The 27,595-nt window shown below is 48.2% G+C and overlaps 1 protein-coding gene and 1 long non-coding RNA gene across 2 annotated transcripts in view; one reads left to right on the forward strand and one right to left on the reverse strand.

The window, feature by feature from the left end:
• The window catches only part of SUFU (SUFU negative regulator of hedgehog signaling), a gene marked incomplete at its 5' end in the record, with an annotated part of 123,705 nt that overhangs the window by 14,986 nt on the left and 81,124 nt on the right, over window positions 1-27,595 (reverse strand). The window contains 5 exons of the mRNA XM_019555489.1: window positions 4,150-4,288; window positions 5,655-5,789; window positions 20,849-20,960; window positions 22,958-23,111; window positions 26,501-26,573. Coding sequence (XP_019411034.1) covers window positions 4,150-4,288; window positions 5,655-5,789; window positions 20,849-20,960; window positions 22,958-23,111; window positions 26,501-26,573 — 613 coding nt within the window. The remainder of the gene's footprint in view (window positions 1-4,149; window positions 4,289-5,654; window positions 5,790-20,848; window positions 20,961-22,957; window positions 23,112-26,500; window positions 26,574-27,595) is intronic.
• On the forward strand, window positions 10,453-13,446 carry LOC109324001. The gene is made up of 2 exons (XR_002104823.1): window positions 10,453-11,599; window positions 11,950-13,446. It is a non-coding gene; the product is annotated as an uncharacterized LOC109324001 (long non-coding RNA).

The following is a 27,595-nucleotide window of genomic DNA, read 5'->3' on the forward strand; positions in this document are numbered from 1 at the left end:
CTGGAACAGTCTGCCAGCGGAGGTGGTTCAAGCACCTACTCTGAACACCTTCAAGAGAAAATTGGATACTTACCTTGCTGGGATCCTATGACCCCAGCTGACTTCCTGCCCTTTGGGCAGGGGACTGGACTCGATGATCTCCCAAGGTCCCTTCCAGCCCTGATGTCTATGAAATCTATGGAAGAGAGAAAGACAGGAACGGGGAGACTGCGAGGATGTGGAGGGCAGCAGCACAAGGAGAGTCTGCTAAAGAGCCCAGGCCCCAAAGAGTCTCGGCATCCATTCAGCGCCTCGCACAGAGCCGCAAGCCCACTTGTGCTGCAGGTGACAGCCGTCTCTGCTGGCTGCTCACCCAAGGGTCTAAAACGGCTACCAGGAAATGACCGGTGTAGGTCACAAATCCTCAGTGCTAGCGACACCCAGGCGCGGGGAGTCCGACTGTGCAGGATGGATTGTGCTTGCTTGGGTTTTTCAAAGACGCGTCAGGAAATGCCGGAATTTAAGCTGTCCTTGTAAAATGACATTGGCCCACCTGTGGGCATCTATTCCTGTCCAATCTTTCACCACGCTGTCCTTCCCGCACGCCAGGGCCTGTCTCACTCCGAGCCCAGCACTGTGCTCGGGGAATGGACAGCCACTCGCTACTGCTTTCTATCCTCCTCATCCAATCTGCTGCCCTCGGCCCATTCAGCAAAACTGTACAGCACTATTTTGGATGCACGGTTCCCATTACCGCATGGTCTGAGCACCTCCTAATAGTTAGTAACCGTGGCTAAGCGACTTCACCAAGGTGCTACCAGAAGCCTGAATGCGGGTCACCGAGCTCCAAACCAGCACTGTAACGACTTCACCGACCTCCCTTCTCCCTCTTGAGATGTATAATTATGACTGGTCTCCTGAGATTTCCTGTGGGGCTCGTTGCTGTAGTATCAGTGTTTCGCCAACACTAATAGATTTAGTTTCACATTATGCCCTTGGGAAGGTGGCATTTCTGGCTTTACAGACAGGAAACGGCAGCTGGAAGAAAGGGACGCTGAACCTGGCAAGTGTTCATTGCATCTGGATGCTGCTTTCTGTGATACAGTTTGGGCCTGACTTTGCGAAGTAGCTCCTACAGGCCTCAGATTCAGATTACAGACGGGAAGCCCATGATGCATATTCATGCTGTCCTGGGGTTGTTTTGTATCAGCACCCTTTAGCTTTTGGGAACTGCCACCCTTAGCAGGGTGCCAAGATGGGCACTGCTTCCCCTGGCTCCACTGGGGTACTGACTTATCCCCAGAGGCCAAAAGGCGATTTTGCTAAGCACTGGGTGCTGCTTCTGCTTTGGGCAGCCACTGCTGGGGCAGAAGCAAGGTGGGAGTCTTCAATCACACACAACATGAGTGGGTCGTGCGTCAGAGGCTGTTGCAGGAACTGATGGATACAGAGGGTCTGGCGTGAGCCAGGAGGACTCCCCGAACGGGTCTGCATCTTTGAATCAACATGATTTCCATATTCGAAAATACATGACAGGATAGACGGAACTAAGCAATAAACCAGCTTGACATGCTGGACCTTTAATGGAATTTAGTTTCTTATACCTAATTAAACACGACTTAAATGAAAAATACTCAGAGTCCTTGGGAAAGGTGCCAGCTTGACAGCTCTGGAGGATGCAACAATTTAATCGTCCCCAGAGCGTGAACAGCGGCTGGGCAAGCTTCCCTCTTCATGCCCCTGCCTACAGGCTGCAAACCTGACCCGGAAGGAGTGTTGTTAGGAACAGGGCACTCGGTTTTTATTGTTTTCGTGAGTTCTTGTCCCTTCTGTGAAGACTGCTAAAAAAGACAACGAAGAGGGCAGCTTGCCATGGGGTTCAGGTGAAACGGAGCCTGTCCATTAGCAGTTACCAACTTGTGTTGTCAGCTAAACTTCCACCCAATGTCCGTGACTTCCAGCCCGCTGGGACTCATGCGAGCCAGAGCCGACAGGCTGCACACCACCTCTCTGCATCAATCCCACCGATGACAGACGGGACCGGAGTGCTCTGCCCTGGCCCGTCACATGTAAACAAGAGATGCTGTGTTTAGGCTGCAGGTTGGACTGTCACAGAGGCAGGACTCTGGAGCAACAGGAGTCGGCAGGCGATGGAAGCTGCGTGGACTCATGGCCAGGATTTCTCAGGATCCTTCCCTAAGGGATGGGGAAAGTCCACAGCAGGAGAGGCCCCGTTTCTCCCCAGCCCAATGGCCTATGCTGCTCTGCCGCAGACCCTCACTGTCACCGTGCCCTGCTTCTGCCTTGGGATTTCTCGAGCTGGTCGGTGCCTCTGAGTCTGGGGGCTCAGCTGAGCAGAGGGGGGCTTCCTCTGTACATCTTGCTTGCAGGTCTTTGAGGGATTAAACCAGTCCTGGCAATCAAGGCCAGGGCTCTTAAGTGGCATGTCTTCCCTCCCCCCTTAGGCGGAAGCTAAAAGCACTGGGCTTAGGACCTTCTTCCTTCACCCCAAAGCATCAAGCTACAGCTCATGCATGTTGAGTCTGCAACCTTAAGCACCTGCCTGTATTATGTGATGTCCTGCATCTCCCAGAGATCCACTGCCAGCTCCGATCTGAAGGACAAGGCAAAACCAGCAGGCATGGAGCAGGTCATGGCAGATGTTCCCTAGCAGAGGAGGCAAGGTGGGGCTTGCTCCCTTGAGAAGCTTTGCCTCCCCTCCTGGGGGCAGGAAACCTTTCCTCCCTTCCCAGATGATCCAAGTTAGTCATCAGTTTCCAGGCACAGCTGCTTTGAATGCAGCTGGTTTCACAAGGGTTAATACTAGTTACATGCCTGAACAGCGGCCTAATTATTGCCATTCCCCAGCTTTCAGAGGTTATGGGACTGCTCTACACATTAATACACTTCAAGATGCAGTGCAAATGCAAACAAACTCTGTTATGCTTGGAGTTAATGCAGTCACAAGATCTCGCGTGTCATGTATTGGCAAACACAAGACCCAAGCAGCGAGTGACCCACCCTTAAACCCGACTGTGCACTGTTAATCATTAGAAGAGAGCTGGGCTTTCCAAGCCACACAATCAAAGCCGGCAGCATCTTTGAGAATGTCACACGTGGGGTCCCGCACACATCAGTTATTTTACGAGTTGCAAAGATCTGCCTGTATGGTTCCCTCCAGATTTGTGAACATGTGCAGGGTAATGCCTTGAAAACCTGCCACGGCCGGCTTAACTGTAACGCCGGAGCAACACGTTGCACCACCGGGCCTAAAATAGCAGCACGCCTTGGAGACAGCACAGGGAAGGGAGAGATGCAGCTTGTTGCATCCAGTTCTCCTGGAAGAGGGCTTTCCTGCACAGACACAAATGTGCGCCTGCTTGGCCAGAGTTAACATCAGGAACTTGCTACAAGTGGATCTAGAGCTGAGTGAGAACAACGTGTGTTGTCCCCGCTTGTCCTTGCCTGATGGCTGGTCTGAACTCCAAAACCGTTCTGCCTCTCTGAATCCCCCCGTTTCACTGTGGCAGCATAGGAAAGGAATGAGAACAAAGAGAGCTTGTAAATGCTCTGTGAGCCCGAGATGCAAATGGCTGTTTTCTTTAAATAAATACCATACCTTCTCACATACAACACGTCCCCAAACAAAACATGCATGTCATTTTTGAAAGGCAGAACGAAGGAAAAAGATCTTTCCCTGTGAGCCTCTGTTATGGAAGGGGAAAGGGGCCTGAGAGAAAGCATCCATCACTGGCAACTAGGGAATCCAGCACGGAGCATGTGGAGCTTCCCTTTTGCTCTTTCTTGACAGCGGCTTTAAGCATCAGAAACTTCTGTAACCATTGCTCCTCATTTATAATGTGCACCCCAATTTTCAGCACCTGGATTTTGGGAAGAGGGTGTGTGTGTGTTGTGTGAGACAATATGGTATTAGTTGAAACTGCTGAACAGTGTTTGTTTCACATTCCTTTCCTACAACTGGGAATAGTTCTGTATTTCTAATTGCTTTTGGAGCTATTGAAGGTGCTGCCTGTTAATCATCACAAAACTTGCAACAGGATGTGTAGCTGGGCTGCGCTATTTTTAGGGCAGGGAACTTTGAGGGCTTCGTAAAGGAAGAAGGTGCAAGAGGAAGAGCGGGTGGGATGGGGAAGAAAGAAGCTCTCTCACCTGTAACCAAGGCCCATGTGCTGCATAGGGGTGTTCTTCTGTAGCAAAGGCTCCTTCTACTCCTGTCGATACAAATGTGATCGCCGTGTCCCCTGTAATACTTTTATACGTAAAGTGCCGTCCATGTAGCAGCCTGCCCCTGGAGAGCACAATGTTCACACATGAACAGAGAGGTCAGGAACCCAGACAGCCTCAAATGAGTCCCGGCAGCATAAGGACTCATTTTGTACAAACACATGAATGACTTGCCTTGTCCCTCTTGATGGGCTGGGAGTCCCTGCTAAAAGTCTGGATGTCCTCCCACCCGCTTAAATACCAAGACCTCACTTCAGAATCGCAATCCTTCTAGTCTGGGAAGACCGAGCAGGATTATAATAGGATCTCAAATCACCACGGTGGTTGTGGACAGAGTTACGGTGTAGGACTTCCACCTCCCTCTGCCCAGGGACTGAATCCAGAATCCACAGCACCAAACCTTGCCATCAGCTTAATCACCTGGCCCCAAATTCTACGTGAGTTAGCTGATGTCATAGTAACCCATTGCCTATCACTTACCAAGATTAAGGTGTGTCAGTGAACTTGTGTCCAAAAAGACATTCACTAGGAGAGAGACATGTGTTCCTCTCAAACAACAAAGGCCTATTTCTATAATGCTTTCCATGTGGGAATTTCAAGTTGTGACCCAGGCATTTGTGTTCCCCGCATCTATCAGATGCTTTATGCCCATTTTATAAAGGAGGGCAAGAAGGCTGAATTTATGTGACTTCCATTTATTTTAAGTTTGGTAGCTGAATTCTGTGAGTGGTCACAAATTGCCACACCCTATATCCACGCCACCCCCCTTAGCCTGCAGGGAACATTTACTGGGTCAGACCCCAGGTTCATCTTCCCCAGTCTCCTGTGTCACACGGTGGCAGAGAGCGGAGGCTGGAAGGGAGGACGAACTGGGTCTGACCAGGGTTTTTGCTCTCTCCCTTGCAGCCTCCAGCATTAAAGGAGGAAGTTCTGATTCAGAGACTGTCCCTTTATCTCCCATACTTAATAGCTATGGATGCCCCCTTCCTCCAAGAGCCTGTCCAACCCCTTTCTGAATCTGGCTGAACTGTGAACTTCCACATTTTGTGGCATTGCGTTTACAGGTATAGAAGTGACAGAGTGTCTGCCCGTACAAAACATGCCAAATGTTTGTGTACAAATGTGCAAGCTAACATCCACGAAAGGGCCTTCGTCTGATCGCATGGTTAACTGCCTGAGTCCTGAGTCTGATCAGAGAAGCTCTCCTCTTCAACCCTCAAAATAAACGGTGGAAAAGCAGGAGAGTAAGGAACGATCTTAGCAGGAGGAACACATGTGCAAAGTGCCATCTGCTTCCAGCATTTTTAGCAAAGTGTTGCAGCTCTGGCCTTTACCAATCTAGCTGTGATCGTCTGTGTGAAGGAATGACAAGTGCCAAGGAGAACCACAGCTGCTGAACCAAGGCCAAGGAAGGAAGTGGCTTCTCTCACCTTAGACAGAGTGGAATCAGTGCCCCAGACTCCTGGTTGAACTTCAGGTGCACGCTCTCGAGCTGCCTTGTGCGGATGAGCTCGTGGGGAATGATAGCTGCCGAACTCTCGCTTTCTAAGCTATCCTTACGGCTCCTAAAAGAAGGAACAAAGGGCACATGGTTAGGACCTGAGCCCCAAACATTTGCTGGTAGTAGTATGGACGCTGTGGGGAAGAAAAAGGGACATTTCAGCTGTTATCTACAACAGCTGCGTGACAGCTGCTTAATGCCTGAAGAGCCCATCTAGTTTACAGCCACCCTTGTCTCTGTTAGAGGTGTGGCTCACACACACCATGGATCCCAGCATCCAAGGCTTTGCCCTGATCCAGTGATCAAGGACTGAAATTGGAGAATGCAACAGAGCCCCCAGAAGCACAGGAACCAGTTTCCTAAGGGAAAAGAGCAAAATAACATGCGCTGTAAGGGAGAGCCCTCTGGCTGAGGCACAGCCCACGTGGGTCTTCTGTGATCTGGCCTCTACTCTCTGGGATTCTTTAAGGGAGGAGTGAGGCTAGGTGGAAAGGCTCTACACCGTCCCCTTTAATTTGTTGCGGATCTATTGGCTCAGAGACCGATAGCAAAAAGAAGCTCCCAGAGCCTCTGTATTTCTTTTCCTTCAACCCAGAGCTTGCAAGTACTCTGCTTTCTGCTGGCATCAGAAGCAATATTCAGAGGACAAAATCCACTCACGAGTCGCAGAATACCGGTCGACCGCTTTCCCTCTCAAGTAGAGCTGCGCTCAAACAATGCAGTCTTTATATTTTACGAACTCAGTAGGTTCCGTACGGCCATGTCCTGATTAAAGGTTGCACTGTTATACGATTATGAACTTCCCAAGACAGCATCCTCTGTGTCATCAGGCAGGGATATCTCTAACTGCTGCACCATAAACTTCAAAACACTTTATATGTGCAAAGGGCAGAGCTGTAACTCCTCCTCAGATCACAGAGCATATAGAGAAAAGATATGATCTCTGGTGCAACAAGTTGACAGTTTATAGGGAACAAAACAAGATTAGATCAGGCAGAACGTGCTGGATGATTCAGAGAGGCCAGTTCAGGGAACAACAGCTTGGAAGGGGACAGACGGACAGAGTGCCATCAGCTGCAATGCAGTCACAAGAGACAGGGCTTACAATTTTCTCTCATCTGGCAATTATTCTTGATTTAACAGAAGCAATACCTTGCTGCGGTCTGAACTATGCTACAGGGTCATCTGTAGCTGGGGAGAGATGAAAGGAAAAAGGCTGGCTACAGCACCGGTCCCCCGACAGATAAAACATAGATCCAGCTGGCAGGACAAACCAAACCACTCACTGCCACCAAATCCTGACATGGTTTGGCTAAGCCCTGGCTCGAGCCCTTCTGTAGGGACAGATGGAGCCATGTTTCGGCTGCGCTGAGCGAACTGCGATGGAACAACTCTACACCTGCCGCCGATTTGATTTTCAGAGCGTCTCACTGCAGTTAACCTGGGCCCCGACTTGCCTCTTGCCCCCAGCTCCACTCCATGCAAAGCCACTGGACTGCATGTGGTGGCGCTGTCAACCCAGGCTCAGCTAAAACCCATGCGAGACTTTCACTTGGACTGGTAACCTGCCCGCTTTGCAACGAGGATTCAGGTTATGCCATTTGAAGGCTTGTAGTCCTCCAATACCTTGCCACAATCCCCCCGCATGTGCAGACCACAATTCACTGTGAAGAACGAGGGCAGCCCAAAGGACCACAGGCTAGGCAACCCCCATTGCCAGTGCTGCATAAGCAAAAGCAAAGGGAGGACACAGTAACTCAAGCATGGCTTTGCTGCGTAGCTGTTCACAACAGAGGGAGGTTCAATTTGGGTGCCAGGCATCTGGGTTCACTCTGAAGTGAAGGCCTGGCCATCTCCGTAGCCTAGCTGGCACCAACGGCTGTGTTTAAACTGGTTCGGCAAACACATTTTACAGCTCTGTGTAGGTGGGGCCTTAAAACAGTGGAATGGGGCAGACTGTGAAGAAAGCCTTTGCAGTGCGACTACCTGAGAAGTGCACGGCTGATTAATGATCAATTGACCTTAAGCTCGGCTTTGCCTGAGCTTCCTTATCAGATCTTATATACACATTAAGCTGTGGGAAAGTCAGTCTGTCATCTAACGCTTCCAATTATTCATTACCAACCCCCCTGCCCCCAACAGGGTGTCAGCCATTAGAAACACATGCTTTTAGTGCACTTTATCAACTGTTGAGAACAGTTACAGAGTTTATGTACATTGGACCGTATCTGGAGTTATTCAGCACTCTTGTTAATAAAGACAAGAGGCTGGGCCCTTCGCCTGTCCCTGGAGGGCTTGGTGCACTCGGTAAAATCCTTAATGCTGCATCTAATAGTCAGTGAATTTAAATTTAGAAAGGACAGGCGTTTATGGAACAGAATTGCATACGCCGGTGGTTCTCCATCTCCTTTAGACTCCAGGGCCCCCTTGTTGGACTCGAGGCACCTCTCTGGAAAATGCCAGCTCTTTGCTTTCACTTGTTTTTTGACTGCAGAGAAATGAGAGAGCAATTCTTCTGCCACAAAGAATTGGAAAGCCCATGACAACGTTCTGCCCTCTTGACATGCTAGATTCCTGTTTGAAATCTCTAGGTTTATCTTGCGGAGCATGTGTTGGTGTTCACAACACTCAACAGGGCTAGTATTGCTTCGGCGCCCTGGTTGAGAATCACTGCCACTCAGCTTGCCGCAGACTCGGACTATAAACTCCTTGGGACCGGGGCTAGGTTTTGCGGTCGGTTTGTTTTCAAACACGCTGGTCTGCACAATGGGATTCTTCCATGCGCCTGTGAGTGAGTTTCCTAATACTGCAACTGGTATGGTCAATGAAGGTACAGGGGCTTACGGATTCAATAGAGATCATCACAAGCTGGACCAAAAGCTCTGGGAGGCTGGGGCTGGGTTTTCTGGTTTTAAACACGCTGGCCTGAACAATGTCTGGTACAACAGAGCTCTGATCCCTGAATGCAGCCTCCAGTTGCTCTAATCAGGATGATGATAACATGCTGAAGGGTAGGGGTGGGCTTTTTAATGCAAACTAAAATCTGTTTCAAACCGGCAAAGGCTGTTTGTGCCTCAAGAGAAGGTGTTGACTAATGTGTAACTTCTGAAAGGAACCATTGGGTTTTCCAGATCTTAAATAATTAAGACTTAATATTAATGAGTAACCAGCCTCTCTCTCACACTCACAAAAGGTGGAAGTGTGAGGCAAATCTCTGGTTAGCTCTGAAAGGACACCAAGTTGTTACCAATTGCTTCAGTTAAAACCTCCCCCAAATAGTCACAACCCCTGGGTTTGTTGTTTAATGTGGGTGGTGTCCCTGTGATCCGCACTCTGCAGTGGACCGGTGAAACTAGGGTAGCGAAATCCCAAATCAGATCCTGTCTGTCCCATAACCTTCTGAACAGAAGAGGTAGTTGCCCATGTTAGTCTGACATCAGGCATAAGGTAGGATAGAGATGCATTGTATAGACTAACAGAATCAGAGATACGTAACTTTTCAGCATCTGATGAAGTGCGCTTCTGCTCAAGGAAACTTATGCATCTCTGATTCAGCTTGCCTATAAGGTGCGGCATTGCCCTGACTTTTTTTCTAAACAAGGTATGTGATGTGGGTTGCTCCAGACAGGGCCCACCCACCACACAGCTACCGCAGGCTAGTAAACAGCTTGGCACATCACCATGATCGGGCTGCGACTGGCTATATCCAGGTCAGCCCCAACCATGCACGTGGAGCAGACCTGGCTAGTCCCTCCTCTAAAGGGACCTAAGGATGCGGTCTCAAGTGTGGATGCTGCCACAGCTCTGTGTCCAAGTGGCTGGAGTGCTGCGGTATTGCAGGACAGCTGTGATAGGATAGACAAAAGTAAGAGATCACTGCCCAGATTTTCTCAGCGTGCTCCAGTACACATAAGAGCCTGGGTGGAGACACGCCACAGGGACTAGCTGAGTGTTGCTGCACTGCTGACACCACTCAATTGTTTGTTGTAGCTGGCTCAGATGCAGCCAGGGTGGGATGTTCAAGACTAAAAGTGCTCCTCCTACATGAAGGCTAGACATGTTTCTTTTAGCAATGGCATAGCTGCACCAAGTGCCAACAGTGAAAGCACTCGGGGATGTGTCTGAATACACGAAGCTCACCTAAGATGGTCCATACCCACATGGAGCATCTGTAGCACTGAGCTACATCGCAGTGGAGGTGAGGGTCTCAGCTACTTGGTGTTCAGATGGTTCTGGAAGAAGGATGAACCAACGCCCTCCTAAATAGACCAAGAACTGGGACAGGAAGAGTCTCACTCTTAAAACACAGTGTTAGCCATCAGAATACCTGGGTTCTGCTCCCAAACCTCTGCCAAGAACTCACTTGTCACTTTTCCAACCCTACGCTATGTTTTCCAGGCTCTGACGTAAACTCCTCATGGATGTCAGACTTGGTAGTTTTTGCCTTGGGGAAGCTAGCAGGCACAGGCCCCAGGTGGTGGCAGCAGCAGCAGTGGCAATAAGGCCCACCACCACTACAGAGGAAAAGGCTGCTTGTGCTTCACCTCTGCTAGGCTTTTACCCTGAGATATGTAACCTGATGGTGGAAAACTCACCTTTCCCCCCCAAGACGACGGTGCTTGAAATTTGCTTTAAACATTGCCTCGGCTTTTCCATGTATGAAGTGGATCTCCTTCCCTCCCTTCCTTGAGGAGGGGGTTCTTTTGTGGTATCTTTTACTGGACCAACTGTATAGCTGAGAGAGATGTTAGACAGGTTTTTGGACCTGCACTGCCCTTCCTCAGGTCTGGGAGAGAAGCAGACAAAGCTTGAGCTAAATAGGGGATAGAACAAAGTCAAATCTATTACTTCAGATGCAAATGCTTTTATTGCATCTGTTGTTTCGCTTGAGTTGAGTTTACTTCTCTCTTGGACCTGCGGAAGGGCACTATCCAGCTTCTCTCCCAACTACAGAGTTGTTCCAATAAAAGATATCACCAACCCCCCCACCAAATCTCTCACACCTTTCCTGGACCATCACAGCTATAAGACTCCTCCAGCCCTGCAAGGATTAAGGACAATGATTACAGAGTGCTCCAAGAAGCAAGGACAGAAGGTGCTAAGGGAAGGCTGAGAACGGGATCCGACTTTCGGGTTAGGGAACATGTAACAAGACACAGGACTCTGTGAGAAACATTAACATTCTTTCAGTAGGAGTGGAAATCCTCATCCTGGCCCAGAGGAAGGGTGATGGCCCAGACGAGGGGGTGCTGGAATTGCTGGGGCGTTATTAATGAAAAGCTCATGTTGTAGCTTTCCCTGCCGTATGCAGCTTGTGAGAAGCAAAAGGACAATTTGCAAAAACTCTGGTTTCTCTCAATAACATCTCTGGCTTCATGATCACCATCTCCCTGTAACCATTTGCTCCCCCCACAACCCATCACCAAATAAATCAGCAGCGAAGGCCAGCGTTGTTGTATTTGTTGACTAAAGATCAAACTGCCTATGATGTAAAATGCTGTAAACTTGGTCTATTCCAGATTGAATACTTCATCCAACCCACACAAATAATTCGTGTTTCTCTGCGTCCAGAAAAAACAAGTTGGCCAAAGCCAGGCGGCTCCGTTCGGAAAGGCAGTGCCGTTCAAATGCAAGCAGCAGGCCGGAAATGCCCCACTTTGAGGACTGCACATCTAGCATTTTATGAAACTGGAGGGGAGTTGGGAAGATTAAAGCACATTTCCAACTGACTGGAGGCTGGTGGGAGGTGTCAATGTGGGCAGTTGTCAGATTAATTCTTTAGATGATTACATTCTTTTTTGTTTCTTTCAAGCTGTTTGTAGTTGGATCTGATGCCTCCTTGTTCCGGGCGAGTGTATTGCAGCAGTTACCAAGGTGACTTTAGCTGACTTTCAACTATTTTTTTTTCCCTCCCAGCTTCAGTTTCTATCAACAGCCTGAACCTTGGGGTTTTTTTTTTTTGAAATCTTGTGAATGAAGATTAACAACAATACAGCTAGCCCAAGCTGAGTGGATTTCTAAAGCTGGGATCCTGTAGGATGGGTGGCCAAACTTTTGCCTGTGGGTGAGGCACGGACTGTGGCCCCCACCAGCTTTCAAGAGAGAAAACAGGCCGGGGATGGGGGGTGGGGAACTACAGGTCCCAGCATGCGATGCTCCGTCGTGATCCGAGCAGCCGCACGCTGGAACCTGTAGTCTCCCGGGGCCCCCTCTCTGCATTACAGATGAAGGTGGCTGCAATCTGCTTCGTTTGATGCCAATTAAGCAGCAGCCCGCGGGGCTCCTGGAGAACTGCCAATGCAATCACTGGTTGCGCAAAGTTTGGACTTCCCTTCCTTATAAGACAAGTCATGTTTAGAGCAACATTTTCTCAAGCTGTCCTGATGGCAGTTGTTTTATAGGTTTCGAGAGAAACCAGGCTGGTTAGGTCGCAACAGCTTGCTTGCTTTTTAAAGATCCGACAGCATGATCTAGCGGGCAGACCGCTGAATTTGGACTTCACGTTTTACTCCCAGCTGACACGGATGTACAGCCAGACCTTGGGAAAGCCAATTTGGCTCTCTGGGCTCCCATTTCCCTCTTCAGCCTCTCTCAATCTCTACCTGCACTGGAAGCTGCTCAGAAGAAGATTGACTCATGCTGGCTATGCCTCTGCTGCACCACGTAGCTGATTTCTATCCTGATTGCCTCTATCTACCACCAAGAGAAACCCTGGATCCTGGGATGGAGGTGCTTTCAGCCTGTGCATGGAGGTTAGAGAACTTGCTGTTTTAGGGTGGAAGTTGCCTTCTTCACAGTGAGGACAAAGGCAAAGGTTACTTGAGAGCCAGCAATTCTCCAATGCCCTCCCCACAACTGTCCCTGTCCCCCACAAAGATGACAATCCTACAGCACCAGAACAAAGAAGTACAGTCAGACGCACCTGGACAAGGGCAGAAATCAAGAGGGTGTGACGGCACTTGCTCTCACGCCAGGCTACCCCTTGCAGACAACAGCCTCAGTTAACTGCAATGATGATCTGCTCTGTGTGCATGTGTTTCTACACGCCCTTGAACAAAGGGGTCCTGAAAACATCAACCGTGTATAGGATAAGTGACAACCACTTTTCTCCCACCTACAAACCCCCTTGGAAAGAGGTGTTATAGTTGTGCTAACCCTCTGCGGGTGCTAGATCCTCCTGCATCTAGCCCTGGCCCGGAATGGAGAGATCTCAGCAGTATTCCTGGTTCTGCCAGCGACTCTGCGGGATCCTCAGCGCTGTACAGCAGCCTGTAAAAAGGAGACAACACTCCCTTCCCACGCAGGCGCGCCACGAGGATTACAGCCATGTTGGCAGAGCCCTTACAGATTCTCACACGGATGGAGCCTCGGAGAAGGGAAACGTCTTAGATCAGTGACAGTGACAGGCAGTGCATTTCCAGGCATTCGCTAGGCACTTGACCTACAACCTCATGCCTCATAACACACCCCTGAAGTGTATTAACTCACCCAAAAATGCACCTGCCTCTTGCCTGTTCAACATTCCTGACTTGGGCAAGTCTCCCACTGCACTCAACGGGAGTTTGCCTCAATAAGCAAGACTGGATTGGAGCCTTATTGCTTAATTATTGCAGAATTGGAAAGCGAAGCCAGAACTGGACTGTTTCAGAGAACTCGGCAAGGCTCCACCTTGCACAAATGTTTGGCAGCGGCTGCTGAAGACAAGAAAACAGCGATGAAAATAACAGTCCCTCAAATGTGAACCAAGTGCAAGCAGTAAGTGACAGCTAGAATCACTCGGGGAAGCAAAGAGCCCAGTCGATGCTGTGTACCATCACTGCAAATCCTGTGCTCTGATACTATGGGAAAAGCTGCCTCAGAAGTACCTGAGATAGAGCTCATTAATTCACAGTGGTGAGTGGGAGCCCTGGCGAGAGTTACTAAATTTAATGAATTAGGAAATGCTTGAGCGAACTGCTTTTTAAAGTCAAAGGCACTGCAGCAGGAATGCGCTCTCCAAGTACGTGTGGCTGTAGCAACTGTTTATCATAGAAAGTGAGGGCTGGAAGGGACCTCAGAGGTCACATCTAGTCCAGCCCCCTGCTCCAAGCAGGACCAGCCAGCCCAACTACACTTTCCCAGGCACGGCTTTGTCTACCTAGGTCTTCAAAACCACCATGGATGGAGAGTCCACCACCTCTCTGGGTAACTCATCCCAGTGCTTCACCACCCTCCTAGTGAGAGTTTTTCCTAATATCCAACCTAAACCTCTCTTGCTGCAGCTTGAGCCCATTGCTCCTTGTCCTCCCATCTGCCCCCACTACGAAAAGCCCAGCTCCATCCTCTTGCAAACCTCTTCATCCTCAAACAGCAACTTGCAACTATTTGAAGGAAGCCATAAATCATGCTTAGAAGTGGGACAGAATTGTATCCTGTCAAAGGAAAGCAGTGCCAAGAGGACACAATGAGCTCTTAAAAACTTCGCTGGAACCCAGGGGCAGATCCCAGGGAACATGGGTGTGCCTTACCAAAGAACTGGCACAGCAAGGAGTAGCCATTCTGGGCAAATGCAACCTTTGCTCATCCAGAAACTCGCATCAGCATCTCTGGATTTACAGCCTGCCCCTTGGGCTTGATTTCCTCAGTTCCTCCAGTGCAATGTTCACTGTCTTGCCTTTGGTGAAGGTGCGTGGTCTAGAGCAGGGGTTCCCTAAGTTTTGCTCCTGGAAAGCCATTTCAAAGGGGCAGTCCAGGGTGGCAGGCTGCACCAAGGTGCTTGCAGGCTGCACTGTCCAACAGCCTACACTTTGGGAACCCATGGTCTAGACTCTAGAGCAATAGGTGGGGGAAGAGAAGGACTAGCAGTTAGAAACACCTATGTCCCAATCCTGGCCCCTACTGGAAATTGCGACAACCTGGTTACCTGCAGCTTCCTCGCCTATGACCCCTGGCAGCCACTAACATTTATCACACAATTAACATGTTCCTTGCCACTCATACAACCAACATATCACATGATAAAAATGGCAAACCAAACTCGTTCCACATTATACGTAGAACATCTTTGTGACTGGTTTGTCTCATGCTTTAATTTGAATGTGCAGCATGTTAGTTTAAAGGGCACCTGCGGATTCCAGCTTGGAGCTGCTCCGTGGTGCTGACCTGCCCACAAGCCTATTTAATCTTCCCATGAAGAGCCCAGGATTGTGGAGCAGCTTCCCAATCCCAGACTCCCCTGACACCAGCAAGTTGAAGGCACGTGGATGCAGCTAAGCTGTACATGTACCTTTTAAAGGTCTGGATGCACACACAGACCAGCATCAGGGATCTGCTCCCTGGTGCCAGTTCCTCAAACACCAGCAGATGCGCGATGGGATGTGACGATTATTAACCCAGATCCCCAAAATCAGTTCTTGAGCATCTGGCATGGCAGGACAAGTAGTGTTGGGGATCCAAGATAAAATTCTTCAGATCCTATCTCATGATTCAGTTAACATGTGCTGGTGGCCCAGAAGGTCTCCTCACCTTTCTCCGGGGGATGGTGTGAGGATTAATTGCTGGGCACTGTTAATGTTTCCTGTCCCAGGATTTATGACATTGAGAAATTAAATAGTGCACAAAGCCAGACTTTCCCAAGTGCCCCTGATCTCTGACATCTGGAGCTGGAGCACTCCTCTCCAGCCCGTGAAGATATAAACAGTGACAGTGTTTAGTCTGAAGCTCTGGCGTTTTGCTGCAACAGCACTGCACCAACAGAAGTTAGCTGCATCTGGCAAATGGACAGGCTCCTTGTAGCTTAGACTGCAAACATCCTGGGCCAGGGGCCATGCCTTCTCGCCCATCTGGAAAGCACCTCCCATGCTGTGGGTCCCATCAAACAAATACTACACCACCACAAGTTACACAGCTATTCATACATGCCTCATTTTTCCAAGTACTTTTCCAGGGTATTATACTACCTATGGCTGAAATGATTAGTAGCTGAGTAGTGTGCCCCAAACACCTGCCTGACTGATTCTCAATTGAATGAAACAATGAGACCCATAACGGGTTCTTGCAGATCCACTCCTGTTCCCTGGTTGTCTGTTCCACCTCATATCCCTCCTCCTGATCTTCAGTGTAAGCAGCATATTTTAAGAGTCTACAAAAAACTGCTTACATTCAATTCACTACTAATTTTTGAGGGACTTAATGACCCCCCTAGGCCAAGGCTTAAGTCAAGGAGGCTATTTTGGAGTGCTGGAAAGAGCTAAATGATGAAAACTTTGACATTAAGGAAAAATGGATCCAGCAATGGAACACAACTGACATCATTAATACATTTCTCATCATGGACCCCACATCTAAATCTCCTGGCTTTGCTTCACCAAGGCAGAGCTGGACAACACTGAACAGCGTTTGTATTGGACAAGGTACATGTAACTACCTGCTACATAAATTGAATTTTATGGAAGACCCCAAGTGTGAGTGTGGTGAAACGCAAACTAAAGCACACATTACAGAGGAATGTCTCATTTATCATTTGAATGGCTGCATCGAAGACCTGCACCAGGCTACTGATGATGTTTTGCCATGGATATCAAATCTAAAACGGTCGCTCTAACCTTATCCCTTAGCACCGTTGCTTATAGGTTGTCTATAGATTGTTTATAGGTTGTTCTGTCATTCGGTTGCTGTAATCCATATGAAGAAATAAATCAAAATGAGTCTGAGTTTCACGAATTAACAGAGGAGCTGTTTTGTATATGGCAGATGATCTAATTTAATGAGCACATGTGCCCTGAACTAACAATCACTTTGAGAAAGACGTGTGACACAGTGTTAAGCAGTTGAAGTGCTTTCCTTTACATCCTCAAGAAAAAAAAGGAACAACCTAGTCTAGAGTAATGACTAGGAATAATTACTGCAGTGCTACAGCTGCCTTGAAGAGTTTAAACAAAAGTCATCGTTCTACTCAGTATTTTAGCTCAGGTTGTATCTGCTTCTTTCTCAGACAGGAGGAAGGGCACTCTGTACCTAAAAGCTTGTCTGACATCTCTCGCAACACTACAGCTGGCGCAATAAAAGATACTACCGACCTCCCACCTTTACCTCTTGCATTTTGCCTGGATCATCAGAGCTAGTTAACACTCCAACCTGACTGAAGGCATTAGAGAGAAAGCAGCTTTTTCCTTATGGAACATTTTTAGGATTTAGGGACGAACTGACCAGAATTAAAGTCAGTGGGATTACTCATATGTTCCCAGTTAAGTCAGTGGGATTACTCACATGTTCCTAGTTATGTACGAGGGGCTGCAGTGGCACAGGTGTGAAGGCATATGGTTGACAGCCCAGCAGCTGCAAGATTGAGGCCACAGCAGAAGCGCTCGTGGCAGCCCTGTCAAATTCCAACAAATCTGTGAATTCTGCTGAATACCTTGTCATAAGGACACATAAAAAGAAAGGAAAGTTACGTACAGGCTTTGTTGAAGGCTGTGCTGGGCACCCTAATGCCACCAGAGGTTTTCAGTCCGAGTGCTTCAATTGCAATGGTGCAAGGCTAGCAAAACTGGTAAGGAGTATACCCCTTCCCTATGGTTTTATGCACAGAAATACCAGAAAACTAGAAGGCTGTCAGACTTTTTGAATGCACTGCCTGATTTAAACCCTGATGGAAGAGAGAGCAAGTGCGCACATGTGTGTGCGAGTGTGGGGCAGGGAACTAACAGGAAGGAAAGGCAGTAATTGTGAGTCCTGAAAAATAAACAGCACATTCCTTTTACTGCACAGAGCCATTAGATTTGGTGTGGGATTTTAATATTCTACTGTCAGCTGGGTGCAAATTTTATGATCTAAAATTCTGTGGACTTCAGCAAGCAAAGTGGATGCGGAACAATTTGCCAGAGGAGACAGAGCGCTTCTGTCAAATTGTTGAAGACAATCCCTGGTGCAACAGAGATACTCACAAGGCTTTCAAAAAATATCACAGATTTGGTATTTTACAGCCTGGTATATACCGTGTGGGATATGATTACACCCAAGTCTGACTCCCATCACCGAGCACCTCATAAGCTTCAATGATTCTAACTTCATAACATGCCTGGGAAGAAGGGCAATACTGTTATCCCCATTTTACAGCTTCTAAACTGAGGCCAACAGGATATGAGATTTGTCTTGGATCACAATGGGTCTATGGTGGAACAGGAGATGAGGCACGTCCTCCCAGGTTCAAAGCTAGTGCCCTAGTGACTGAGACTTGACCCAAGAGTCACTAATCAGCCCTATAAAACAGCGGTACCTGTATCATACTTTGTTTCTTTCACATCCTAATCCTTATCACTTAAGAGCCTTGCATGAAGAGTGAATAATTGGCCTTGTCCACGCAAAAATGGAACCTATACTTTATCATCAGTGATCACAATGGCAACCACTGGCCTGAATCACGCTCGAGCTCTTTCTAACCTTGCTCAGACTTCAGCAAGAGAAAGTTCAGGTAAAAATAAGGCTGTTTGGTGCTGCCTTATCCATGCTGGGAAAATGTCCTGTGGACAACTTGATGCACTGTCCCACTATGCACAATGCCCATCAGATATTGCTGTGTAACCGAGAGCATGGACAAACATACATTTTAGCTGCTTCCAAACAGTAGGGAGAAGGCAGGGAACGTGCAGCTGTTACTAACATCTAAGATGTCACAGAATTGTAGAATATGAGGGTGTGAAGGGACCTCAGGAGGTCACATCTAGTCCAACCCCCTGCTCAAAGCCGGGCCATCCCCAACTACATCATCCCAGCCACGGCTTTGTTTAGCTGGGTCTTCAAATCCTCCAAGGATGGAGACTCCACCACTTCTCTGGGTAGCCTGTTTCATTGCTTTACTACCCCCCCGGTGAGAAAGTTTTTCCTAATATCCAACCTCAACTTCCCTTGCTGCAGCCTGAGCCCATTGCTCCTTGTCCTGCCATCTGCCCCCACTGAGAACAGCCCAGCTCCAGCCTCTGTGCAGCTCCCCTGCAGGGAGGTGAGGGCTGTTATTCAGTCCCCCTCAGTCTTCTCTTCTGTTGACCTAATAAGCCCAGTTCCCTCAGCCCCTGAACCATTTTTGTTGCCCTCCACTGGACTCTCTCCAATTTGTCCACATCCTTTCTGTAGTGGGGGGCCCACAACTGGACAGAGATGTGGCCTCCCCATTGCCAAATGGAATCACTTCCCTCCATCTGCTGGCGACGCTCCTACCAATGCAGCCCAGGATGTCATTAGCCTTCTTGGCAACAACAGCACACTGCCGGCTCCTGTTCAGCTTCTAGTCCCCTGTTATCCCCTGATCCCTCTCCGCAGACCTGCTGCTTAGCCAGTCGGTCCCCAGCCTGTACTGGTGCACTGGCTTATTCTGTCCTAAGTGCAGGACTTTGCACATCCCCTTATTGAACTTCATGAGATTTCTTTCAGTTCGATCCTCCAAATAGTCGAGGTCTCTCCGAATCCTAGCCCTGCCCTCCAGCGTATCTACTACTCCCCGCAGCTTGGTGTCATCTGCGAACTTGCTGAGGGTGCATCCAACCTCAGTGCTCACACGTCAATTGTTTCCTCAGTCTGATGCCACCTCAGATATTTCCAATGTCCCTAAATAATTTTGAAGATGGGTTGTACCATGCATGTAATTGTAGTAATAATTAGCAAGTGGTAGCAAGACACTCCTAAGCAACTGTACAAGACATGAGCATGTAGGTGTCTGATGCAAGAAGACACTTGACAAACCTGAGCCTTCCAAGAGGCAGATGTGATTCTCCTTGTTGAGAGTCAGGGCTCCTTATTCTATATGTAGCCCTTCCCCACCCGTGCCCAGCGGAACCAATCTTCATGCAGTGAAATGTTTCTCAACATACTACAAGTGGTCAGAATTAATATTAATAAGGCAATATATATAAGAATATATTTAAAGTAATAAAGGCAGAAGTTAGGGCAGGGTGGCACCTTAGAGACTAACTGGTTCAGAGAGGCAAGAGCTTTCATAGGCAACAACCTACTTTGTTGGATGTTATGAATGATGCTAGGGCCCTTACCTGACTTGGCCCACCTAACTGACTTGGTCTTTAAAGCAATGAAAACTCTCCAGTGGCTTTTTCTTTTAAAGGGAGCAAAGGCCCACCTCTGTTTCATGCTAATATAAATATAGCCTCATCAGTCAGTATGGTGCATTGCAGAAGATGACACACTGACCCAAAATAGTTACAGCCAAAATCCAAGAAACATGGCTTGACACAAAAAGAAAGCAAGAAGGACAGGAAAGGGTTACAGCCCAGTCCTGGGAAAGGTTTTCTGGGCGATGGTTGAGTTGGGAACGAAACGATACAGGAACGGCAGCAGCTCGCAGGAGGTGGAGGTGAAAGGAATTGTATGGGCAGCTCTGGGCAGGGTAAGATTTCCTGCTGACTCCTACTCAGGGAACACAAAGGCACAACGGCTCACCGGGGAGAAGGGAACAAAAAGGGAGCAACAAAATGGAAAGAGGGCAGCAAAGCACATCCTCTTTCAATGATAATCCCCTTCCAGCATTGCAAGCTTTGCTGGCTTCTCCAGAAGGCCGTCCCTCTGACAGCTCACGTGCACCGAGTCCCAAAAACGAGACCGCCCAAGCAGAATCATCCAAGGTATGTCAGGTCTGGTGCTAACAGGCTTGTCGGCATTGCCGAACGGTCTTCCTGCAGTGCTTTCTTCCAGTAAATGAAACAATAACAGTAACTGAAAATGGAGTCCAAGGTTCAAGATGATGGAAACCTGTGTATGTGACCTTGGAGGTAATTTTTCTGTCCGCTCCCCCAAATCAGAGGTTTGGGAGAGAGAGATCTACCAGACCTTTCAGTCCATCTCACTCGTTCTAGCTGACTTCCCCACAATATCTCCTCCAGTGTTTTCCCCCTCAAGTCAAAGCTCAAAATCCCCTTCAAGCAATGATGCTTTTGGGACATCACCCCACAGTCCAAGAGATTTCCTTATTAAGAAGCTTTGCCTAATATTCCTCTTGCCAATTATCCCATTAAATCACCTCTGTGTTTGCACAATGCAAGCACTCGCTGTTACCTTTCCCCTACTCTCAAGTTCGGCAGCTCACCACACACCTTCTCTCCCTTTTTGCCCCATACCTGAAGCCAGGATAAAACTTACGGTGCTCGGTCATGGTTCAGCCCATTCTGTCTTTGTGCATTTATTGGAGGTAGGACGGGTTTGCTGTTAATCTCAAGCCCTCTCCGCAAAGTCTCCCTGATTTGCTCGGTGTCTGCAAAAAGAGAATTTTAACATGATTTAGTGCAGACAGGAACACCACAGACACCTGCTACCGAGAAGAACCTGTGGCATCAATATTGGCTAAAGCTGGCTTTTATGAAGCTACCATTTCATCTATAAGTGGGTGCAGATGAGTGTTTTTCAGGATTCAGAGGTCATTTTACCCTCAAAACTATTTTGGAGCACCCTGCCCCACTTCCTGCCTGTTATATCCAAACTTCCAGGTAAGGAGGGATGGAGCCCTTGGTAGTGAGTCACCTGGAGAAGGTGAGGCTGAGCAGTCCAGTATTTCATTTGTCCCCTTCAAAAGGAAAGAGGGTGTTTACTGCTTCAGCATCTTTCCAAGTCCCTTGATGTAAAGATGCATCTAGCCTTCATTGCCAAGAGCTTCCCTTGCCAGCTGGCGCAATGGAAGTGTATGTCTTTATCAGATCAATGTGGGAAGACTCCCCCAATTTCTGCCTTTGGCTTTGTTAAACCTGCCAATTAATCCCGAATACTCCTGGGAATGGGATCCAAGTAGAGAAGGAACCAAAGTGAGTTGCTACCGAGGGCAAGACCTGATCCTCCAGCTCAAGTTTTGGGTCTAACTTCACCCCTGCATCCACATGAAGCCCTTTCACTTTTCCATTTTTCAGTATTTCCATCTAAGCTTTCCTTAAAAGCTGCCCCTATTTGTTTTCTCAAACAGCAGAAATTAAAATGAAATCCTCTCCAGACGGCCTTTCAGAATCAACTGGAGTGTATCCTAAATACAGGAGTTGGAGAGTTTTCCTATATTGAAATGTTGTGGCAGTGGGCTGGAGGGCAACTGGGGTGACCTTCTATTTCTGTCCGGTCATCTAAGGGGGATACTCCATTTCCATCTGGTCACCTAAGGGCCCCTTACGTCTACTGACCTAGAACAGTGGGGCTCAATCTTTTGGCCCCGTGGGCTAAATGAGTGGCATGGGACCCATCTGTGGAGCAGATTGGGCCCTGGCACTGCCTCCTCCCTGCTCTGCATGTTGGGACTGGACCCTGGGGATCTGGCACTGGGTCCCCCTTTCATCCCTGACATCCCCCAGGTCTGCCCCTGGCCAGTCCTGGTGCTGGATTCATTGTTCAGGGCCTGGGGCTCCTTGTGGGTCTGGCGATTTGGCAGCAGGGGAGCTGGGCCGCTTGCTCCCTGACCACACACTGCCAAATTTCCAAACTTGTGAGGAGTCCTGTGGTCTGGATGACGTGGCACTGCAGGCCAGACGTGTGGGCCAGAGGTTGAAAACCCCTGGCCTAGAACCCAAATGTAGAGAATCCTTGGGGTTTTGTTTCTTGTGACTTGCTGCAGTTTAAAATATCAGCATACTCACTCCCACTACTGGATGGGAGATTTCCGGGGAGGAAGAAAGCAGTGATCACTTCTATAGAAACCTTCACCACTTCCTTTTAATCACAACATCCATAAATGAGACTTCCTTCAAATTATACTTTAACCTACTTGGATGTGAAAGGCACCGCATTTAAATTATACACATTCATGGTGCAACATCCCCATCTCATGCCAACAGTGAAACCTGAGACGGGATCTTGGTAGGAGGAGGAATTCGCTTGTTCTCCATCTCTTCTGCAGAACCCCTCATTGACGGGGATCAGCTGAGGTGAGCTGTTGTGACAGCAACATCAGCCCAAGCTGCCACCCAATATCTGGAACATTACATGATAATCAGACCTGGGCCTGGGGGTGGAGATGCAGGTGTCTTGCCTTGTGGGTGGCTGGGGAGCCTTTCTGGTTTCAGTTCACGCCGGTATGGGCTCTGAAATGGAAATATGTGAAACTGGGAGCCTCTCTGCCCCAGGCTCATTTAGGACCCTCTCTGCATCTGACTATTTGTGAGGAATCCTAAGATTCCTTGGGCATGGTTCTCATCCAAATTTAGATGCAAGGCCAGGCCAACCACATTCTTCAGAGGCGCGGGGAAGCTGACAGTGACTCAGTCAAGTCCCTCCTACCTTTCCCGGACAGCCGTCGTGGCTGCGTTCCAATGCAAATGCTCCGACTGTCTTCATCATCCTCCGGAGGCTGGCTAAGGTCATCCCAGGCACACTTGGCACTCACTCCACTCAGGTTCGAACCATCTGTCTCAATCCCTTTATCGACTCTCTCCTGCTTGAAAAGACCCAAAGAGCCAAGACTTTTTTTGGTGTGGCTTGAATGCAAGGTGCTGGAGGAAGCAAAAGTCTTGCAATCCACCTAACAGAACAGCTCCATTGCCCACATAAACTCCTTGGTAACTAATGTCGTAATTCCCTTCCAGGCTTCTCAAGACCTGAGGCATGAGATGAATCAGTACAGATACTATCTGCAAACTGGCTAGACCGCTCCTATTCTTCATTCAACTCTAAACTAACTAATCACTAAACTAATCACTAAACTAATCAATGAAGACTAACTTCATTGATTGTACAAAAATAGGGCTGGAAGGGACCTCACAAGGTTATCTGCTCAAGGCAGGACCCTCCCAGCAAAGCATCTGTTCAAAGTGCCCTTGAAACCTTCCAAGAATGGAGATTTCACCACTTCTCCAGATGCTTGGCCACCCTCATAGTCAGAAAGTTCCTTCTAATTTCCAACCTCAATTTCCTTTGCTGCAGCTTGAGGCCATTGTTCCTAGTTCTGTCCCCTACAGTCACAGAGAAAAACCCACGTTCATTCTGTATGTAAGTGCCCTTCCAGGATTTGAAGACAGTTACCAAATCCCCCTTCGGTCAACTCTTCACCTGACTAAGTAACGCTGACGGGGATCTTTCAGCCTTTTCTCATAAATCAGTACAGTGATAAGAAGTAAATTTGGGTGTGATGCTATCAGTAGTTTTGCAAGACATTCCCATTAACTGCAAATAAGTGAGCTTTATCCCGTGGAGTTCGAATTTGCCAGCACACCGCTCACTGCTATGTGTGTGATTACTGAGGGGGTGTGCTTACACTTGACTTTTAGCTGCGTCTGTTAATAGATGCCAATATGCCACCGAAAATTTCTTAACAGCACATTTTTCCCAGGACAGGCATGTTTATTGCTAGCCATGTTCAGCCCCTGACTGCAGTGAACCTTAAAAGCAGGCCTGCAGTGTGAAGAAAACAACTTGCTTTGGTTGGAAATTCGAGCTTTTACCACTAGGCGATGCTGTTGCACTAAACAACTGAGATCCAGGGATGGAGAGCTGCTATTGAGTGCAAGCATGAATCTTTCTTCCTTTCATTTATTCCTTTAATTTTGCAATTAAAGAATTCTATTTTTTTTTTTGTGCAAAAATCTAGTTGGTCTAATAAAAGATATCACCTCTACTGTGAGTTCTGAATCTTGCTTCCTGGTCTCTAGCTCAAAGAGGGGAGGAGAAGTCAGCTTTGGCTACTGTTTCAGCGGACTTCTTGCTCCAGCCGGCTGGTTCAAGAAAGCTTGGGCACTGCATGCTCTGCAGCGTGTTGCAGTCAGACTTCAGTGGAAACACCGTGGTGTTTGTGTGTATGCACATGTTCTGCATTATCAGTGCTGTGTGGTGATTTAAAAAACTGGTTCTGAACTCACGGAAACAACCCTCAGTATTTCTGTTCTGTTTTGGCCTGTATTACCTACGCTGTGCTCCCCCTTCAAGTGTACCAAATTTCTGCTGGTGTTGCGAGGTCCCAGAATGCTTTGCACTGACGACCTGAGGACAGGGGCAGATCCAGGATCTGGCAGAGGGAGGTGCAGGAGCAGCCACCCCTGCTGCATGGGTAGCTGCACCCCAGATCCCAGCCTCCTCCACCCCAGCCCACCAGTGTGGGAGGCCCCAGGGACGTTCTTTATCGTCCCCAAAGCAGGTGAGACTCTCCCCCTTTCTGCAGGTGCAGATACAGGAAGGGGAACCCCCCGATCATCACCTCTGCTGCTGCCATGTGGGCCAGGGATAAACCCGGGACATAAAACATTTTCCAGGCTCAGAAGACCTGCACTGAACAAAGCAGAGCCGCATCCTGATAGAGCATGATGTGCTGGTGAGGAAAAGCTGCGAGCTTCTTCGGTCAGCTTAGCAGGCAGTAAAATGAACTGACCTTTAACTGAGAATATCTGAGCTGACACAAGCGGGCATCGGGGGCACCCCCGAGCAAGGAAAAGTTTTGTCCCAAAATGCCAAGTGGTAAAACCTGATTTACACCCCAGCTTCTAAAGGGGTGAAAGCATCAGCTCTTGTCAGCTGTAGCGAGACAACAGAGACAATACAAAGGTAGAGCCCTGCTACTACGTCTCACGCCTGCAATCGTTGAAGAACCCAAGGGAAAAAGAGGGCAGTGGCCGGGGGATCTACCTCTCACTGCATCAAGCCAGTCCTGAATGAATGCTCTACCTGGGAGCTAAGAGGGTGCTGAGCTGCTGGGGATGCCACATGTCTAGAAAAGGTGTGAAACTGAAGTCCACCCCAGCTCATCCAGTAGCCCCAGGCCCTGGCTGCAAGACGTGTCGAATTAGTCTGTCCTGCCTGGACCCCTTGTCAGTTCATTTCACCGCGGCCCTCCACACGTGCCGTAAATTTAGTTGAACAAGTGAGTCTTTCCAAACCTCTGGGTAGCGCTGCACTCATTGTTAGACATCAGCCATGCGCCAAACACAAGATGCAACAATTTATTAATCCTATGGAGCTATTTTTCTGACAGGTTTTTAAGGTGGTTTTTAACAGACATGCCAAGGAGTGTGGGGCAGGGCAGCAGGGGGCTGTTTTACAAATATGCGTACATACACTAAAAGGTACTAAACAGCCATTAATACTCATTTATACTTTACCCACTGAAGTGATTACCCTAGACTGTGAGGAATCACTGACAACTGAACAGGTGTTTTGGACAACGGGAGAGATGCATTGGCCACAAGAAAATACTGTATTTACTTGAGTACACAATGACCCTGAGTATAAGACAACCCCCCAATAATTAGATTCTACATATGGAAAATTTATAAATTTGTTAAAATTTTTCAGATATAGAACCTGAAAAATTGGAGCTTTGCCTTGAATTTGTCCCCTTCCCACTGCTATAGCAGGGAAAATAAATAAGGTAGCCGCCTTACCTTCTGCCCTCCCCCAGCTTCTTTCCCCCCTTCCCATCAGACCCTGCTGTCCCTGAGCACATGGAAGCAAAAAGCAGATTTGAAAACACTGACCTAGAAATAAACATACCTGCAGTAACTTGCATGTAGGGAAATGTCCCCACGCATTTTGCAATAATATTTGGAAAGAGGCATCAACTCTTTCCTGGATGAAGTGCAGCCGTTGCTGAGATGGAAACTCCAAAGTGTAACTCAAAAGTGTACAGTGATCTTGAATGGACCCATCTAATTACATTCTCTTCCAGGATCATTAGTGAGAATAACTGAGATTATCCTCAACTATGAGACTCACCATGAGACTAATGTGAACAGTTCATGTCAACAGTTTCAGAAAATATTGGGTGTGGAGGGGCTCTTTTACTTTGGCACCTCTGGTTGCAACAAAGGGATGACATTTTATTAACTAAAGACATACTTGCAGGTGTGGATCGATCTCAAATATAGTCTCTCCTCTTCGCATATCTGTTATTAGCCAAGGGCCTCCAGCTCTAAAAGAAAGGCAGAGAACCAAAGAAGTATGTCCCTTGCACTCGCCAGCTATTCCCCCACCATTACTCAACAGTAAAGCCCCCAGAAGGAAGCACAAGACAGAAAGTTTATTTTTTAAACAGTCAGCTAGAGGCCTCTCTGCCTGGGAAAGCTTATACAGCCCAGAGCATCCAGTCATCCTTTAAATCCCCAATTACATGCTGAAAGTCCACCGTGACACAAGACCTAGTTGGTGTCCAACACTGCCCAACCTCACAGCGTAAAGGAAAACTTAATTCAGTCTTGTCTACATTGTTAAATCTTGCTGAATTTGTGCAAAAATTCAGGACTACAGCACATTTCAGGAAGACCATGCATATGTGGATGAGCCCATGCAGGCCTGAGTTGCTGTTTATCCTTGTTAGGAGAACCTTGTTAGCCAGGTTGAATGTCAGAGGGCAGACTGAACTAAATTTGAAGGCGGTCAAGGTCACGGTTCAAATTTAAGAAGGTATTTAAATGCCTAAAGATGCACATAGGTATTTAGGGGGATCTTTCCATGCCCAAATTCCTTCATAATTCTGGCCTGAGTTCAGCAAAGTGCCATGTTCAGTATCACAATGAAGTTATGAACAGACATGGCATTTGTCCCAGGAGAAAGCCTTTTGTGCCGGGATTGTATAGATATACATGACCACTGGACCACTTCAAATCCCTCTGAAGTATGCTGGATGAAAGGTACTAAGTTTTCCCTGGGACATTGGTACGGTTCCTAGGATTGGGCCCAGGCTGCCTGCTCTTGGTCGCCCCCTGCCGGGGACGGACCAGCAATGCAGTCTGGAAGCGTGATGTGTGTAAATGACTGTGCTAATCCTGATTTGACCCGGGTCAAATGTTTACAGCTTGACCATCCTGCTGATGGCTCAGGCCCCTACAACAAGCACTTCCAGCAGTTTGCCTGGGTCAGAGCAGCCTTCACTTTTGTTATCTTTGCAAGGGTCAACACATTTTCTAGTGGCGGTGATGGGAGAAACCTTATTGC

This window comes from Crocodylus porosus, unplaced genomic scaffold (genome assembly GCF_001723895.1).
Source record: "Crocodylus porosus isolate Cpor-Errol unplaced genomic scaffold, CroPor_comp1, whole genome shotgun sequence".
NCBI lineage: Eukaryota > Metazoa > Chordata > Crocodylia > Crocodylidae > Crocodylus > Crocodylus porosus.